At 39.8% G+C, this 20,228-nt stretch overlaps 1 protein-coding gene across 4 annotated transcripts in view; it reads left to right on the top strand.

The window, feature by feature from the left end:
- LOC131050246 (uncharacterized) overlaps window positions 1–20,228 on the top strand; it is a 97,507-nt gene that overhangs the window by 60,821 nt on the left and 16,458 nt on the right. For all 4 annotated transcript variants that reach the window (XM_057984431.2, XM_057984434.2, XM_057984432.2 and 1 more), the window contains one exon: window positions 16,815–16,938. In XM_057984431.2, coding sequence (XP_057840414.1) covers window positions 16,815–16,938 — 124 coding nt within the window. The remainder of the gene's footprint in view (window positions 1–16,814; window positions 16,939–20,228) is intronic.

The raw sequence follows: 20,228 nt of genomic DNA, 5'->3' as shown, positions 1-20,228 counted from the left end.
TCGAGGCAGTGTCGTTGAGATCGAGTACCGCTGATATGATTTGTGGCTTCATCATGGATAATATCATTTCTCGATTTGGCTTGTTTGCTACCCTTGTTTCTGCTAATGGTATGCCTTTTAAGAATAAGGAGGTTGAGCAGTTTCTTGAAAAATATCACATTCAACACTGCTTCTCTAAACCTTACTATCTACAATCTAATGCTCAAGCGGAAGCATCTAACAAGACTATTGAACAAATCTTACGTAAGACCGTTACTAAACATGGTAAAGATTGGCATGTACAGTAAGTATACGTGTTATGGGCCTATCGCATGAGTGTTTGTATGGCTACAGGAACAACACCCTATAACCTCGTGTATGGTGCTGACGCTATTATGCCTCTTGAATTGGAGATCCCCTCTTTGCGGGTCTCCTTAAAAGGGGTTATTGATGATGATTCCTTTCGCACTCTTCGTTTGAATCAGCTTGAGTTGTTAGATGAGCGCCGCTTAAAGGCCCTTCAACATCTTCAAGCTTATCAAAAACCTCTATCTAAACAGTATAACCAAAGTGTGCTACTTCGGACCATTAAGATAGGTGACCTAGTTCTTTATGAGAACGAGAGAAATGTTAATGCGCCACTTGACCAAAGAGGGAAATTTAGCCCAAATTGGTTAGGTCCGTACATTGTCACCTCCGCTTATGGTTCTGGTGCCTATGGTTTATCCTCCATGGATGGCACTCCTCTTAAAGAACTTATCAATGCCGCACACCTACATAGATACTATGCGTAGAAAATGCGTAGTATGTGTCTTACGTGTGATACCTAGATGCCTATGGGGGGGGTCATGTCCTGACACATATCCTTCATCGACACAACATTCATCTCTATGTTATGAAGTGACTGTGCATTGTTACATCCACATGTGTGCGTGCGTGAATGTACATGAGTTATATCTCTACATAGATCATCATAAGATTTAATCATGCATATGAACATATGTAAATTAAATCATGATAAGCATCTACATCTAAGTCATCCATCACATGAGCATATAAAATAACATCCATCCATGAGGACACAAGATAGAATAACAATGTCGAATCTCATATATATATATATATATATATATGTATAATGTATCGTGTCAATGTACATTTATCGCATCACTACAAGAACACGCGATGCTGTCATATGTGTCTCTGATATACATCAATACATCCGTGTACATATACCACAAAAAAATGTTGTACATGAAGTGAATAAAAAATGTTTCATGATTGCTTTGGTGGGTGAGTCGTTGGCACTGGAGGATCCTGGTCTCGGTGAGAAGGCTGTCTAATTGAGGCCGACTGCGATCTCGCAACAGTAGTGCTCCGCGGTCGTAGGCCCCTCAACTTTCCTCGTAACTCAGTGACAGTCTCCCGCTATGTCATCAACTTCTCTCGTGCTGCCATCTCTCGCTAGCGTGATGCCTCGAGATCTGCCATCAGTTGGTGCACTCGGGGGTGGTCTATGTGACATGCGGCACCCTACTGGGTGACATCCACCTGTCGCCGGAGGTCATTGACCTGGCTCTGCAGAGCGTCAGGTGCCCTCTTGACACTCTTGGCTTGCTTCATTGCCCGGTCTCTCTCTTTGAGGATAGCGCGGACATCTTGCAAGGCCTGATCTCGCTGCCCTGTCACAGTGGTCAGCTACGATGCTCCTTGCACCAACTCCACTCGACCCTCGTCATATGCTGCCCGTAGTCGTGCTACAGGCTTGAACAACTGCACGTGTCTCCCTGCTAACTGGATGGGTCGGTAGGTGTCCAACACAGGACCTTGGGTCTACACATCGGGGACGACCTTTGCGAGCGCTTGGTGGATGAAGCTTAACAACTTGGCCACGCCCTCTGCAAACTTAAAACATTTCACATCAGTACCCATCATATCCAAAATCTCTACATCTATACATATGCAAGAAAGACTAAAGTACATCAACTAAAATCACAAGTACATACTAGGATTGCCCCACTGCCAGGTTGAATCCCGCGGAGGCACCCTGCTGGAGGACCCCTCCGCGGCCGTTGCTACTGCTGTTGGTCGCACTTGTGGCGCAGACGGTGGTGCAACTGGTGATGGTGGAAGAGCCTTAGCGGCCGATATAGGTCTATTTGGACTCGGGCTCCTCGTCTGCTATCTTTGCCTCGGTCTCGGGCCCTAATCGCTTGAGGAGGCCTGCTCATCGCTTTCACCTCCCAGGGCTCCGACATCTCCTACTGCACCTGGTGGGAAAATCGGTGCTGGGCCCAACCTGCTGCACCAACCTGCAAAACTTGGAGTGACTCCGACATTGTCTATATCAAGCTGCGGCGCTATGTCGTTATCGTCACTTCCTTGCAAACTGTCTTGAACATCTCCCAAGGTGGGATGGGGCAGGTCTTGCAGTCGTAGCGCACTCCTGGCCGAGCGTGCGTAGGTAGATGCGACAGGTGGGATCGTTTGCCCCTATCCAAACTGCTGCATACATCATCGCCAGTAGTACGACATCACCACATGGTCCTGGCGATTGAGTAGGAAACAGTTTCTCTGCATCCATGGGAGTTGTGTGCAGTTTGTGGTCCGGACCCCTATATCTTGGTATAGTTGCCAGATGACATCTCCGATCCCGAGTTGGTCGAAGGTGATCCTCTAGTATGTCAAGTCTCCCATCCGCCATCCTCCACGCCGTAATGGATATGCGTGTGCCCATGGCATGGGCATCTGAAATCCAACTGGCTGCGTGCAAGTGATGTGCTCGAAAGTCCAAACCTATAGAAGTGTGCATGTAGTCAGACTTTGATACTCGTGGTGCACATATCGTGACAACTCATAGTATACGTGGGCTAGCATGCTGCGACCCCACGTGTATACCGTCCATCTCCTCCATCTCTTGGATCAAGGGAACAAACCTTGCAGTCAACTCTGAGCCACGACCGTCTATTAGTACTTGCCGTGTGACAGCCGCGATCATGATGCGTCGTACTAGGGGAATCGACACTCGTCCTTGGCCCAACGCTCGTAGGTATATATGTCTTGTGGCGTCTATCCACCGCCCCAGGGCCCACTCCTGCTGTCTGACCAACTCCGTTGCGGATAGGATAGTTGGTGACACCTGCTCCCCTCGGATGGGAAGTCATAGGATGCGGTAGACATCGATCAATGTGACAGTCATCTCTCCTGTGGGCAGCTGGAAGGACAAGGTGTCCGCATCCCACCTCTCCATCAACCCATGTAGCATCAGGGCGTGAAACTGAAACTCGGGCAAGGTGAACGTCCACCACAAACCTACTCTGCGGAGAAGTCGCCTGTCGGCCATCGACAACTCCTCTGCTCGACTGCGCAATGTCTGCAACAAGTGCCCCAACGTATGCTCCCGCATCTTGGGCAATGTCTGCACACAAATAATTTTTCATCAGTTTCGATTCATCTTTCCCAGCCGACGCCTGCGCGCCTAGAAGATGGCATCGCATCTTTTGGACAACAATGCCCATTTAGGACGACATCGCGTCATCCAGACAAACGCGCCCGTCGAAGACGAAGGTGCGTTGCCTGGATGACAGTGCGCCCCATGGACACCTACGCAGCCGTCCCAACTAAAATGATTCAAAAATGCATTAAAAGACAAAACGAAGCGTGTTTGGAGCCGTACGTGGTTGGGCTCCTCGCCCTGCTCGACCGCGGTTCGCAACTCCTCGATCTTACTAGCTCGGTGCTCTCATCTGCGTGGCATTTTTGCTCGGATTTTGTTCAAATCTCAGCTAAAACGCTCGCAGTGAATAGTAAAAATGACCCTTCTTGGGGCCCACTTTCGAGTATATAGCCTACTTTTTGCCCGAAATGACTTTTTGTGTCCATTTTTGGACAATTTTGGCTCGTTTTCCTTCCTGTTTTCCCCACTTCGCTGGGGCCAAAACATGAGGGGGCATATACTCGCCTTCATTTGATTTTTCCCTTCTATCTATATTAACGTTTCTTAAGCATTCTTCTCGCTGAAGTAGCTTCCTCCATTTTTTCGTGATGACAACAAATACTGGGTTTTCTTGTAGATACTTTGGGGCATCGCTCGTGATCGCCGACTCGAGCTCTGCGGTTTCTACAGTATCCTTTTTGGCTAAGTATTTATTGCATTTGTGGCATTTATTGCACTACATGTGGTTAATGAACATATCTTTCCAAACTACTCTGGTGTGATTGATCCCTAGAGCCGATCAATCCACTAAAGTGGGGGCAAAATGTAGTGTCCTAAATTGCACCCAGTGCATTTATGACACTTACGCATGACGCCTAGTGCATTAATGATGAACCTATGATCAAAATTGCATCATTTTGGCATCATAGGCTCAGAAGTCAAAGTGCCTCAAAATGCCTAGAAAACCCCTTTGGGCCTATTTTGGATGGACGGAAGCGCGACATAGGTACTTCCTCGCGCCATGCTATTGTCCCGAAAAGCTAGCGGAATCTCGAATCTGGCAGAGAGTCGGACGTTGGTCGACGCATGTCCTTTGGCTCACGTTATGCCGTAACGGCTCTCCGCGCTTATTCCGAGTTTGAGAACCCTTCCTAGCTCATTTTGAGGGGTTCCCACTTGGGTTCTTGGCTCTTGGACTTTTGTTGCACTCTCACACCCTCATTGTTCTCTCTCTCTCTATGCTCTTGGATACACTCTACCGACATCAAGCTACATAATCATGTGGTGGCTCTTACCAACAAGCATCAGACGGGCTTCGTCACGCTCCTGGTTCCAATGAGAAGGGTTTGGCGTCATGCCTTGTCTTCTCTTTTATCTATTTCATTAACATGCAATGAGTCTTTTGCATTGTTGATTGTATCTATCATCTAGGTGCATTTGTTATTTCCAATATTCCAATATATTTACAATGCATGCAATAGGGGTTTGCTTCCATTAAGCGGAGTATAGCTTCTATTTGCATTATTTCCAATTTACCAAATTTCCAAGTTTATTTATCTTTTTCCAATCTATCTATCTGGCTGTCCGTGGCGGTGGAAATACCTGAGTGGAGGTCTGATTGATGCAGGCCCCTATAGAGCCCCAACAATTTTCCCCGTTCTAGTGTGTGCAGGTGATGAACACATTCCGCATGCAGGATGCTCTGCACAAAATCAGATTTTGGAACTTCTCTGTTTGCAGGATGTACACGCTACCATCCGCGCCCCGCGCTAGAGTCCAAAACCCGAGAGCTCCTCGGTTAGAAGGTATAATCTGCATTTTATATTACATCATTCTGTAAATTCAGTTTTTGTGTACTTATCGTTTCTGCATTATAATTCTATCATTTATTTCTATAGCATAGTTTAGTTATTTGTTATCCCTTGGCTCATCTTAGCGCCAATTCGTAGAGGTAGCGGCAGATTGATTTGCCTTCTAAGATTCATCATCTTGGAGGGGGCAAATCTCCTCCCCTACAAGATTTAATTAACCCAATAAACTTTATATTATCTTTTATGAAATATTGTATTGGATTGAGATCCTTGGAACGCTATCTCATATCACTGAATGTGTTGACTCTATGCAAGGTGATGTATGTTGGAATTCTCCAACAACTTTAGATATTGTAAAAACCTTATTGTATTATATTGAATTGATGTTTGAGTGATTGTGCGAAGTTCAATGAATTTTGTCTAAGGGTACTTGGGTATTTGTTGCTATTAAAATTATAGGAGAATATTAGCAACTTGTTAAGTCAAATGCGTTGTGTGATTTAAATTATCCATGTGATAGAAGTCTATTTAAAAGTTATAGTTAAGGCTTAATGTTTGGGCAAACTTTTTTTTGGATTTAAATAACATGAGTTCTTTAAATTATTTTAGTCAATTCTAGAAGAGTGACTTTTTTTTTAACAAAATTGAATGGAATTTTAACCTTAGAAAAAATTGCACTTAGTATAGGAATAGAGGATATTCATGTAGTGAGGAATGTATGATTATAGTCATGGAATGCATTTTGAGTATTTAGATACAGTCGACATTTGGTGGTCACATAGTATGGGATATGTATGTCATTTACTTAGAAGGTGCTAAGAAATCATAGGATATTACTAATATAAATTTATATTGAAGATGAATAAAACATTTGTGTTAAAGAAAAAGGGTACCTGAATAACCAATTTAAGAAAGTTAAATGATAAGAAATTTAATATAAACTTATGTTTCACAATTGCAAAGAGAATAGTTTTTATGCGAGTTTCTTTAAAAGTGCATCTATAGTTCTAATATTTTCTTTGATTTGGTAAACTTGAGTTTTTAACCTGGTGGTTTGAGCCTAGAGAGACCATTTATAGGGGGATCTCTTTTCAATGCCTTTATCGTTAAGACCACTACTTGGGTGCCTTAGCCCATTAGGCATTATCATCACGTTTGAACCCGCAATTTTAGCAGCCCAGCGAAGGCACATGCCCTGCAAGCTTATTGGCAAAATGGGGGCTCAAACCTTAGTGGCCACAACGATAGATTTGTGATTTGACCACTACATTGCACCCCGATTGGCTACAATAATGGTGTTGTGATTTGACTACTACAATGCAAGGTATTTTTGTTGAATTTAATTGCAATTAAAATTAAACTAACAAATATTATTGAAAAAGATCTAAAAATTTGAGAAATAAAATTATAGATAAAGTTTAAAGTGAAGTGAATTCATTGTGCTATAGATAGTGCTACATTTGCACTAATGTGATTGGTTATTTTTGTAAGTTATGTTGCAGATGCACCTTGACCTACTAAAGATGGTAGATGATTTATAGGGGGAGAATTGTTATGGGACTTTTTTTCCTTAAAGTGAAAAAATTATTTATCCTTTTTGTTCAAAAAGAGATAAAATAAAATCCATGTAAAAATTTGTAAGATTAAAAGGGTCAAAAAATAAATTATGCCATTTCTATTTAATTACCCTTGGAAAAACTGTAATGTCCTTAAATTATAAGTGTCTAGATTCTATATCCTAAATAACAAGTTCTTGTCAAGAAAGGGTTTAGGGAGTACCTTAAATTCTGGTGAAAGTCCTGCAAACAAGTTAGAGATTGTTCCGTATGTATAACTCATCAAAAATAGTTAATTTCATTCAGGAAGTAACAGCATATATATATACATTTTGAAGGCATAACATATTGAGAGCATCAATTTGACCATTGGGAAGCTGAGACAGGGTGAGTTGATAGGGTGCCCTAGAGATCCTCTAACCTAGGCCCAAGGGCAGGCCTTGTACCCCTTGGCCTCATGTGGCCCTTGCCAAAATGAGGTGGCGTACTTGGTGAGGTATCCTATCACTGTTCCCCTCAGCCGTGTCACCAATATCTTGCTTCCTAATATTGAATATCAGACATTCACCATGATAGTGAGGGCGATTTACCACAGGGTGCCCAGAAAGTCCACCCTTCACAGACCGTAAGGCACTACCCTTCATACCCCTTTGGCCTAATGGGACTCTCTGGTGATATACCATGAGGTGGCGTGTCTGGAAGGTGACCGCAACTCTGTTTTGCTGCAGGTAATCTTTCTTCTATCATGGCTATGATACATTTTGATTCCAAGCAAGTATACATATATCTTTCAGTCAATTACAGAATATTCACAATCAGATCCCAACTCAGAACATATATGAACAGTATTTTCAGCAACATATAATTCAACGTATATATGCAGAGGTAGACAGACATATATATAGAGATATGATATGATCTGAATGTTTGTAAGCATGCAGTATATTAATTGTGGAAAAGCAGGTATAAAAGATTACATATGCATCATACCAACAGAATGTGTAATCGCATTCCTGAAGTGAATACCACTGTAACCTTTTGTCTAGCTTTCCGTTAATTGAATGATTGATGAATAATTGATTGATTGTATGATTTGAGGTATTGGCGAGTGTTAATGTAGTGAAGGCTGGTTTGATATATTGATGAATGATGATTGAATGTATGCTGATTTGATAGAAAGATTTGCTGATTGATTGTTGCTTGATTCAAATGATGATTGATAAGTGATCATTGAATAATTGGAATGATCTCTTTTATACTTTATTGGTAAGGAATTGGGTCACCACCCTTCATTCCCAATTGTTCTCTCTTCCTCCCATCCTCAAATGAGACCACCTTCTCTTATATCTTCCATTGCGAGGGAGAAGTCATGATCCTTCAACATGCCTGCCATTCGAAAGAGTCACAATGTTTCACAATCGCCACCCTTCGAAAGAGTCACAATCTTTCACAAATGCCACCCTTCAAAAGGGTCACAACCTTTCATAATTTTTGCCCTCCTTTGGAAGAGTCACTTCCTTATTTACTTCGCATTCCTTCCTTCTTCCAATGACTCTTGATTCACATGCTACCTTCTTTCTTTTCTCCTTCATCTCCCTTCTCAAATGAGGTTCTCTTCTCCCGTTTATATCTCATGTGTGAGGGAATCACAACTTTTCATTTTATGTATTTTGACCATTCATTAACTTAGTTAAATTTTAATTATATTTAATTTTATATTTTAATTTAAATGTTATTTTTATTCTTTTGTATTTTTAATTTTAAAAATTTTTCTTTGATCGGTAAATGTTATTTTATTTAAAAGGATTGGGTTTCAAACCTGGCCCGAACCAGGTGGGGCTACAACCAGGGAGCCACCTCCTCAAATACAATGCACCAAAGATCAAAACCCATCAACAAGTCCAAACACCTAGTCATTTTCAAACTCCACTTGAGGCAAGGGAGCGATTTGAATACATGATTGAATCCTCTCTCAATGTTTTCCTATTCTTCTTCCCTAGCAACTCTATCCATCTAGCCTCCTCAATAGCATCCTAAGACATCCTAGACAATTCACAAGAAGTAGCCACATTTTCCCTTTTCGTACTTAGTGATTCATCGTGGATATTGCACACGACAAAACCATAACCAGAAGGTTTTTTGTCTGTTAATAACGACCCCGAATCCCTTGAATCCTCCTGAGACACCCTGATCGACTTCTCTTTCTCAGGACTATCAGCTGCATTGCTTTCCGTATCCTGGGCCAATTTATCCTTAACAGTTTTACCAACTTTCTTCCCAGATCCCCATTCTGAATGGAAGCATCCACCTTCTCCATAGAATAATGGTGGGGGGGGGGACCTCCTCCCACTAGGTTGCTGCATTCTTTGATTTTTGGTTGACACAATTAGCTGCCATATGCCTAGTTTGAGAACACCTTCTGCATCTAAATGAGATATTTTCATAATCTAGTGATTGCACCCAAATCCCATTTGCAAGCTTCAAGGACAGCTCAGCAGGAGGCGCTTTAGAAAAGTCCATCTCAACTAAAATGCGAGCATATGTTGTATGTAAATAGTCTAAGGAACCCTTGTCCACACCCAAAAATTTCCATCACCTATAACTTCAAGCTTCAAACCAGAACTATAAAGGCAAATTGGGCAGCCTTACCCAAACGGGGATTTTATCAAATGACTCTGCGGCAGGGTTAAAAGCAGGATACTAGGTTTTCTGGTGCAGGAGCACTCAAGGCACCATCAGGCCTCTATGAGACAAATTATGAAGTTTTTGTGTTTTGAAGGATAAAGGTTGTAAATAAGGTCTTTTAAGACCATATGTGATATAATAAGGTCATTGAGACCATTGGATGTTAGGTCAAGTCCTATTAGGGTCATATCGTTAATATTGCTCAAAAATTGTCAAATTGTCAAAAGTTGTCATTTTGTGAGAAATAGGTCTCAATGGGTCAAAATTGATGTTTAATGGTATTTAAGGGTTTTTTTGTATCTATTTTGCCTTATCTAAGTGAGTTTGAGTCATGGTTTGGTCTAGGATCAAGTTTTAGGCAAAAGCTGCTCATATTGTCAAAAATTGTCAAAAGCAACTTTTTGTGTTTGAGAAGGTAATTAGGTGTTTGTTAGTCATGTTGGTTCAAAACGTGGTTATATTAGTTGGGAGGTCTTGGAGGCATTCAAATAGGCCCTTCCCACGACCAAAAGGAGGTTGGAAGGTGATTTTGTATGGAGAACTCAGTTTGAAGGCAATTTGATGATCATTTTCTCTGCAATTTTATGTAAAAACGCTGCACTTTAATTCATAACTTTCTTATTTGGATGAATTAACATGTAAGAGTGGACTTGTTGGAAAGATATCTGTGTTACCTTTCATTTGGGACTGGTTTGGTTCAATTGTATTGAGTTTTGATCCTTCTACAAGCAGATTTACCAAAACTGGTCTGTAAACCTAGGTTTTGGGGCTTTGTCAAAGAAAAATGTAGAACTCTCCATTCCATCAACGAATTGCCTTAAGACTTGGTGGAATGGTGGATATGGTAGTGTTACGGATGGGTTTTAAACAGTTTTTGCAGAGGAAGAACGTAAGTGGAGTTTTGAGCATTTGAGGGCTTAACATCCTCATGTGTTAAGCCGGTTGGACAGGGTTTGAGAAGACATTTGGAGTTTTGGTACCAAAATAGTCAAGAAGACCATAAAACCTATGAAATCCTTTCATGTTTGATATGTCCTTACCTTCCAAGTTGAGTGTGCAGGTTGGTGGAGTGTCTAAGGGGTGTCTAGTGCATTTGGAGGCCTAATAGGGCTCTTGAGGGACTGTAACAGTCAATTTTTTGAACACTTTGCTCCAAAACACAATAGTCTGATTTTGACATATGTTGTGTAAAACAGAAATGGGTATCCAAAAATGGTTTTAGTTCTGGGTTATGACCTTTGTGTGAAAAGTTATGCCCAAAACACTGAGTTTGCTGTTCTAAAAAGCATATGGGCTGTACATTGTAAGTCCATTTTTGGTCAAGCTGCTCCAAAACACTCTATGGTCATTTTGAGATATGTTAAATAACTTCCAAAAGGGGATCTAAGAATGTTCTTGTTTTGTGTCTATGGTCAGGGTGTCAAAAGATATGGCCAAAATTCTGTTTGAGTAAGGCTACTAGCACCTAGTCACCCCTAGAGAGCCAATGGTGTGGAATGGCCTAAAAGGGTTTGTTTCAAAGGTGGATTTGTTTGATTTGAGTCCATTTGGGTTTGAGGACATGATGGAATTCCTGCCCCTAGCCTTACGAGTGTCTTTTGTTGTGTTGTCCCAAAATGCCGCTTTATGAGACATTGTCAAATAGTGGAAATCTTGGGTTGAGTAACCTATTGTGTAGCATAGAGTTTGGGGTTTGAAACCATAGCCTTGGTGTGTTGTAGACCCTCTTAGACATTCTGCATCAGTTTCAGTAACAAAATATGCTTATCCTACCAGCACCACACCTGCTCACAAAGAATCCTCTTCCTGTCTTCCTCATTATCGAAAACCACCATGAAAAAACCCTTGGCACTAGGGTAAATATGCACATCTCCTTTCAGGATGGGCTTCCAACAATCTGTGATCCATTTGTGTAAGTCAGCCAAACTTGGCCAAAGACCTTGGAACCGCCCAATTAACCCTATCTCAGCAAAGTAAGATTCATTCTCGTTCAGTGTGTCAAAGATTTCAGTATCAAAGCATACTGTTTTCCTGTCAGACCGAAGCTTCCCGAGAAAAGGGCAACAATGTTGCTTTGAAATCCCCTCTATCACAACTACCTGGGAAGCCAAACTCTTTGCTCGCCCCATTCCCCTGTTTCAAATGATTGCCCCTGCGAGAGATGGTAAGACCACCATGATTACACCCCTTGAAGAGAGTGGCAAAGTTTGTAGTATTTCCAAACTCGCCACTGTTGCCAGTAGAGAAAGAAGAATTGTCGACAGAGATAGTTGAACTACGCGTTGAAGAACGAACAATGTCGTTGGAGGGAGCATAAGGTGCAAAGAGACCCTCGACCGAAGCCCTAGTAGACGGTAGAAACTTCGGCAGCATTGCAACGGCTAAAACTCGTCCAAGCCTTGATATCTTTATTTTTTATTATTATATATTATTAAATCCTATTTCAAGGTGGGGACATTACAAAAATGCAATATAAATAGGCAATTATTGGGAAAGAATAGTCCCAAGTGATAAAAGTGGGAAATGATTAATTTTAATGTTAATTGTGATGTGAAATAATGTGACAGTTTAGAAACCACACCGTAAAAGACTATATAAATAATTTATGTGAGACTTGGAAAGGGCATGTAGAACACTAAACTAAGGAGGTATATTTGTGGGCTAGGGCATTGGAGAGGGGTCACACAGGGTGTGCCTAACTTATGATACATGGGACACTTGGGATATTCTTGGCTAGGGGTTTGTGTTGAGTTGTTGCTTTGTTGAGGATGTTTTGCATATGTTCTAAATATTAAATAGCACTATTCCTCCTAGAGTGACCCATAGGTTAGAGGGCCTAAACCAAAGTTTGAAAACTTGGACTTGCCGTAGACTCGGTAGCCCAAAATAGGCCTCGAACTTTGGACTCAGCAAAAATCTCGTCTAGGACTCGGCTAGGACTTGAAAAAGAAAACCATAGTTTTACAAAAAAATAAAAGAAATTAATGCGTTTAGAGAACATAAGGGCCATAATTCAAACATTTCACATGTCATATGATCTTCAAACATTCAATATTTGAAATTTCATCATTCATGAATCATAATCAATGATCATACCAAAGAAACGGGGCTCGGACTCGGCAAGGCTGACTCGGTCTCGGACTCGGGACTCGGCGTCAGACTCGGCTGGACTTGGGAAAGTGAAAAACTCAAGAAATTTAGAGATTTTTAAAGATTTAAAACTTGTTTCAGGCACCCTTTATTGAATACACCTTAAAGACACAATAACATCATCAAACTCGGCTCATTTGATTACATACGCAAGTATACTTCAATCACATAAGCATAAACGCAAATTGTAGCTGAAGGAAATAACAAACATAGATATATAAATATTGTCAAATGTATACAATATTACAAAACTCATGGAATAAAAAATCCATGTCATCATATGATCATCATCAAATGTTTCATACAAATACCAAAGGTACATACAACTACAAGCCTATGGCTCAGAGGAGCCTGCACCCTCCGGCCCCGACCCCCTGCGAAGGCGTCTAAGGTAAGTCCTGGATGATTCGACAGCCATAGCTGCTCCCTGTGACACCATGCCATGCTCACCAACATCAGGAACATCCGTGTCACTATCTGCCTCTGAATCTCCTGTTCGTGCTCGTGCTCTCCGCTCCTCCTCTGCCATGGCTACAGTCTCAGCCTCTATATCTACCTGGTCAATCCAATCAGTGTTAGACTCGGAGGTTAAATTTTCCCTACTTCTATCGAAGCAGTTTACCTCCATATTTTTCGACGGGGGTTTGGGGCAGCGCCCCCAAGGTGGGGTCAAGGGGCATCGCCCCTTGCGGGGTCGAGGGGCAGCGCCCCGCGAGGCCAAAAAAACTTATTATTTAATAAAGGTATCGTGTGTTATTTTTCTATTGGCTGACATGTTGTAACCCTAATTTTTCTCATTCTCAGGCGGAGGTTGTAGTGAACAAAGACGATACCATTCATTTTAAAAAAACTTTTTAAAATGTTTTTTTTTTGTCATTTTACTAACCCAACCAGTAGCGGAGTTTGGGGCTCGGGACTCGTCGAGTTTGGCGAGTTTGAGCCAAACTCGCTAGACTCGACGAGTCCCGAGCCCTTTTGCTCGCCAGACTCGGATGAGTTCGAGTCCGAGTCCCAGAGACTCGGCGAGCATGACTCGGACTCGGACTCGCCGAGTTTAGGTGATTCATGGCGATTTTCGTTTCTATGGATCATACTCAGTTTCAAGTTTCAACTTTCAAACTTTCAAATGTATAACATAAGTCAATGTCAAAATAAATGTTTACATTCTTCTCTTTCCTCTCCTAATGTAACTCAATTTTTGAGGCCTAGAACTAGAAGGTGCTACGGGATGAGTTGTTTGTTCATGTTCTTCAAAATCAAAACTGTCTTCGTCCTCCTCCATTGCATCCAATTCTGTTACGTTTGCTTCTTCTGCTGCTCCTCCAAGTCTGCAAGATCTTCTTTAGTAAGGAGGACATCATCATCATTTTATTCATTGGCAGTCCATTCACCATATGGATCAATATCACCCAAGTCAATGGACTCATGTGAAACGCCGTCCACCTTTCCAGTTTGAAGGTGAAGGTTGTACCGGATGAAGACGATCATTTAGGCATTGTTGGGTCAACCTATTTCTCTTCTTTGTGTGAATATTCTCAAATAAACTCCAAATTCGTTCACACCTAGAAGCACTACATGGCTGGGACAAAATACAAATGGCTATCTTTTGAAGATTAGGCGTGCCAACACCATAATTCTCCAACCATAAATCTACAAAAAGCCATTTAGAAATATAAGAATTATGTAAAAAAATAATAAGAATCAAGTTTCTAATTTTTTTCTTGTAAATATAGTATTGAATTAAATTTTTTACTTGGTTGTTTTTCTCTGCTATCAACAGCTTGAGCTGAAGAAAAGAGTCTCCCCTCCGCACCCTTGCAGACCTTGAATAGCAAAAAATTAAAATTAAAATTTAAATCAAATATGGATGTTTCTAGATAGTCAAGAGTCAACATTAAAAATTCATAAATAAGATATAGAAAAATTGCAAATCTCACCTCCAACTCATTAAGAACCTTGTCTCTCAACTCACAATCAGGTTTCATCTTATCAATGCATGAAAATACACCTGCCATGACCTCCTCATCAGCCCTAAATGTATTGGACAAGTAGAATTTTGGGTTCAAGAAGTAGGCCAAGGCATGTATTGGCTGGTGGAGTTGGTTTGTCCATCTACGGTCAATAATGTAGCAAATGATTTCATATTTTCTCTTGTTTCCGCCATAGTAATGTGCAATGGCCTCTTTGGCTCTATCCATGACCTCATAAATGAAACCCATTGGCATGCCCTCTCCATCCACCATACGAAGAACCCTTATTAAAGGTTCTGTCACCTAAAAAAATGAAAACAAATTTTAAATTATGACAAAATTAATCCCTAAAAAAAAACAGGAAATAGATTATCTTATAAAAACTTTTTGTTACTTATCTTGATCAACTCCTCTTCATTTTGTTGAATGTGTCAACAAAAACAACACTTAAAATCTTCTCTGGTTCAGCTTTTTTGGAAAATGCAGACTCCAATCAAGCATCAGACCAAACATTTGTTTCAGATGAAGAATGGCACCCAAAATGCTTTGCAATGTGAGGAAGTGGCTAGCAAATTGTGTCACTCTTGGTCGCACAAGGTCCTTGCCATTAGTGTGTTTTCTCATCAAAGAAAGGGCCCATATATGGTTGTAGATAAATTTGTTAACATTTTTTGCATCTTCAACCACTCTTTTCACCCATCCAATCTTCCCAATGTTCTCCAACAAGAAGTCCAAGCAATGTGCAGCACAAGGGTTCCATGAAATTGTAGTATGCCTCTCCATAAGTATTCTACCTACAGCTACATATGCAGCTGTGTTGTCCATGATAATTTGGACAACATTGTCAACACCAACCTCCGAGACCACCTCATCTAATAAATTGCACAAAGTCTCAGCATTTTTGATTTCATCGGAGGCATCTATAGACTTTAGGAACACCAAAGCACCATTAGAAGCCACTAAGAAGTTCAGGAGAGTCCTATTCCATCCATCTGATAAAATGCTGCATCCTTTTCTCCAAATTTTTTTTTGCTCATCAACCATAACTTGTGTATTTTATATGGCTTCCTGTAGCAATGGCCCACTCAAGTCCTTAGCTGTTGGGGCTTTAAACCCCTTGCCTGCAATTGTGAATGCATTTACCAATCCATCCCAATATGGGCTGTTTGCTGCATTGAAAGGTAAATTATTGTAGTACAAAAATTTGCTGCTGCCATCCTAGCTTCATGATGTTTTTCTTTATTCCATCCGGTACCTTCAAGTGAAGGTTGTGCTCCTGGAAGATTCCGTGGAATAAAGTAATTTAGTCCTGATAAATGAGGAATTTGACTAGCAGTAGAAAAAAAAACCTCAAGACTCTCACCAAAAGATGAATGATTGAGCTAATTGGGATTTTATATAGATAGGTATGGAAAATCCAGATCCTATGAGGAGAACTAAGTGGAATGATTTAGCTTATTGGTCCCTGCTATATTTTTTTACTGTAACTGTTATTTGAGCATGAGAAAAAATGTTATACATTTTCACAATGTTAGCACCAGCTGCTTATATCTGCTCTACTGTTGAAGTGGCTGTAGAAAGCTGTCACAAATTTTTCTAGATAAATTATGATATCAAGGTAAATTCTCATCTATAACAAGCATTAGTAGCAGTGTCAAATTTCTTGGGGATTTTGGTGAAAAAAATGTATACTTAGAGAAAAGAATGCCTTGAGCTAAGATGTTTGGAACAACAGTGCTGAACTTTCAAATGGATGCTTGTATATTTAGCATCATAATTCCTTGTCCACTGATGTAACCTGTAAATTCTGTATGTTTAACCTCTTGAAATTCTGTTTTTTTGAAAGGATGATCTTTGCTTCGCATATGCAAGGCAGATGTAATCTTTTTCACAAATGATTAAAAAGGAATTTGCAAATGTGCTAGAAACTGGAAAAAAATTGACAGGCAACATTGTTATATAATATTTAGCTTTATGTAGCATGAATGGCAATTTCATTCAGAAAAATATTTTTCAACATGTTAAGTATCTCAGATGGTATCCATTATGTTATAAGTCTGTATCATTAGTCTTCTCCTCCAGGGATATCAGCAATATATAAGCTAGTTTACTCTTCACGAGGTTTTGCTCTTGTTTGGCACGGTAAATTATTTTAAATTTTGCATGTAACCTTGTTGGCTTCATTTTAGGCTTTAGCCCATTTCAAAGTTACTTCTGTGCTGTGCAGTATTCCTGGGAAGGATTTTAACTGCATAAGGCTTGTTGAGTCTTTATCTGGGGTTGACACTCGTATCAAGGAACTACAAAAGGATGTGGCCCTTGGAATGTTGCTGAATTGCATTGGTAAGCAGGTAAGGCTTCAGTGATATACAAACAAACTTGCTATCATCAAATTTTGTAGAACTGGTGTATATTAAAGGTTTCATAATATTATCGTCTCTTCTTTAATATTTGATTATTCTAGTGTCTAGATCTTCTTTGAGAAACACATAGGGTCAGATATGCATGTGTGTCTCATGTGTTATCAACAGGTGCCTCTCAAAATACACCCAACTGAGAAACATCCCTAAAACAGAAGATATGTGTTTTTAAATAACTTTTTAAATATGGATTGTATTTGTTTGGTGGAAGTGAAACAGATTGTTATGAGAAGATTATTTGACCAACTTAATTGGTTAAATACACAATTGTATAATCATATTATCATTCTAACGGGTGATTTAGAATTCAACGATTCATAATAGTGCAAAAAGATCTAGAATATTGCAATTTTTTCTCTGTTTTCAATTTTGTCATATGTTTACTTGCCCCTTGTTGTATCCTTAAAACTGGTCTGTAGTGCTCCCTACTGTCTCTGAAACTTGCTTCATTTTCCCTTGTTTTTTGGGAAAATGAAGCAAGTTTCAGACATGATTGGCAACAAGAGCAAATTTTTCTTGTTGATGAAGATAGATGAAGGAACAATAAAATTTGGAGACAATGCTACAACAAATATAAAAGGCAAAGGTACACTCAGTCTGGACTAATAGCTGATGTTTTATATGTAGAAGGACTAAAGCATAATCTACTAAGTGTGAGTCAAATGTGTGATGAAGGGCACACATTTACATTTCATTATGGAGGATGCAAAATTATGAAAGATGGAAAATTAATAGCTGATGCTTATAGAATGAATGAAAATCTCTACATTCCTAACGAGTTCAGAAGTGAAAATTGCTACATTGGGCAATAAGATGAGAGTTGGCTATGGCACAAGAGGATGGCTCACCTAAACTTTGATAACATCGTGAAGATCAACAAAAAAACAAGCCATAAGGGATATGCCAAAAATAGCAAAGCCTTCAAATGCCATTTGCAAACAATGTCAATATGAGAAACAAACAAGGACACACTTCAAATTGAAGGAATATTCTACATCAAAACCTTTGGAACTTGTTCACATTGATTTGTGTGCGCCCACAAGGATAAAAGGCTAGCAAGGTGACTACTATTTCATGTTGTTAATTGATGGTTATTATAGGATGACGTGGATAGTGTTTCTTAAAGAAAAGCTTGAAGCATCAAAGAAGTTTAAGGCATTCAGAGCTTTATTAGAGAATGAAATAGTTTTGAAGATCAAGTGCCTTAGATTTGACAGAGGAGGAGAATTTACATCAAATGAGTTTGAAGATTATTGTGAAAGGCATGGGATAAGAAGACAATATTCAGCTGCAAGAATTCCACAACAAAATGTAGTGGAGAGAAAGAATAGAACCATCCAAGGTATGGCAAGAGCCATGCTCTATGAATCCAAGATAGTTGATACATTTTGGAAAGAAGCGGTTCATATAGCTTTATACATCTCCAACTGAGCTCAAATCAAAGTGAACAATAGCAAAACTCCATATGAACTTTGGAAGAGAAGGCCTGCATCAATAAAGTATTTCAAGGTTTTTGGAAGCAAATGCTATATAAGAAGGGACGATGAATATTTGGGTAAATCTGATTCCAAAAGCGATGAAGGTATTTTCCTTGGATATTCTACAAGGAGCAAAGCTTGCAACTGCTACAACAAGAGATTACACAATGTTGTTGAAAGTGCAAATGTAAGAGTAGAGGAAGAAAGGCATCAAAGGAGATAATACAAGAGATTGATTATCAGAAGGAAGAGAATTGCAAAGAAGAAGAGGTAAGAGGGTGGATATGAAATTTAAGAAGAGGAACAAGATAAAACAAGAACTTCATCAAAGGCACCACCCGAGACACTATCCGGATTTGTCAACCATTTTGAAGACTTGATTATTAGAGGTAAAGACATCGAGATTCAAACAAGAAGACTTGCAAATAGATCAGAACATGCAAATCTATGTTTGCTTTCCAAAATTGAGCCGAAGAATTTTTCAAAGGCAACTGAAGACAAACATTGGATCAGGGCTATGGAGGAAGAATTTGATCAAATAGAGAAGAACGAGACTTGGGAGCTTGTTCCAAGACCTAAGGACAAGAATGTTATTTGAACAAAGTGGGTGTTTCGTAACACATTGAAGGAAGATGGGAAAGTCATAGGGAATAAAGCAAGTCTTGTGTGCAAAGGCTATGTACAAGTTGAAGGAATAGAGTTTGGGGAAACATTTGCTCTTGTGGCAAGATTAGAGGCCATCAGAATGTTCTTAACTTTTTCAAGTTTCAAGATTTTCAAAGTGTATCAAGTGGACGTCAAATCAGCTTTTCTAAATGGAAATATTGAAGAAGTGTATATTGAACAACATGAAGGATTCATTCTATTAGAGAATGAGGATTATGTGTGTAGATTGAAGAAAGCCCTCCATGGACTAAAGCAAGCCCCAAGGGCTCAGTATTCAAGGCTAGACAAATATCTCCAAGAGCAAGGCTTTAGAAGAGGAATAGCGGATATCAATTTGTATATCAAGAATGAAGGAGATAATTACTGATTGTTGTGGTATATGTTGATGATATCATTTTGGAGGTGACAATGATAAGATGCGTTGGGACTTGGCCTCAAATATGCTTAAGGAATTTGAGATGTCAATGCTAGGTGGGCTATCATTCTTCCTTGAACTACAAATTTCATAGTTAGATGAAGGATTTTTCATTTCTTAAACCAAATATGTTAAGGAAATGCTGAAGATGTTTAGAATGGAGGATTGTAATCCAGTTGTGCTCCCATGGTTATTGGTTGCAAGTTGAGCAAAGATGATGAATCTCCCGCAACAAATCAAACTTTTTATGGATCCATGATTGGAAGCATGTTATATCTAACAGCTACAAGGCTTGACGATATGCAAGTAATTGGTTTAGTGCCACACTATTGTTCTTTCTTGGTCTACAAATTTCCCAGTTAGATAAAGGAATTTTCATTTCTCAAACCAAATATGTTAAGGAAATGCTGAAGATGTTTAGAATGGAGGATTGTAATCCAGTAAGTATTCCCATGGTTATTGGTTGCAAGTTGAGCAAAGATGATAAATCTCTTACCACAAATTAAACTTTGTATGGATCCATGATTGGAAGCTTGCTATATCTAACAACTACAAGGCCCGACATTATGCAAGTAGTTGGTTTAGTGGCACGTTTTCAAGCAGCTCCAAAGGAAACTCATGTTAATGTAGTCATGACTCGAGAATATTGAAATATTTGAAGG

The sequence above is a fragment of the Cryptomeria japonica genome, chromosome 1, assembly GCF_030272615.1.
Source record: "Cryptomeria japonica chromosome 1, Sugi_1.0, whole genome shotgun sequence".
Lineage (NCBI taxonomy): Eukaryota > Viridiplantae > Streptophyta > Pinopsida > Cupressales > Cupressaceae > Cryptomeria > Cryptomeria japonica.
Note: the sequence above shows the minus strand (reverse complement) of the source record. Positions and strands in the feature narration are given on the sequence as shown.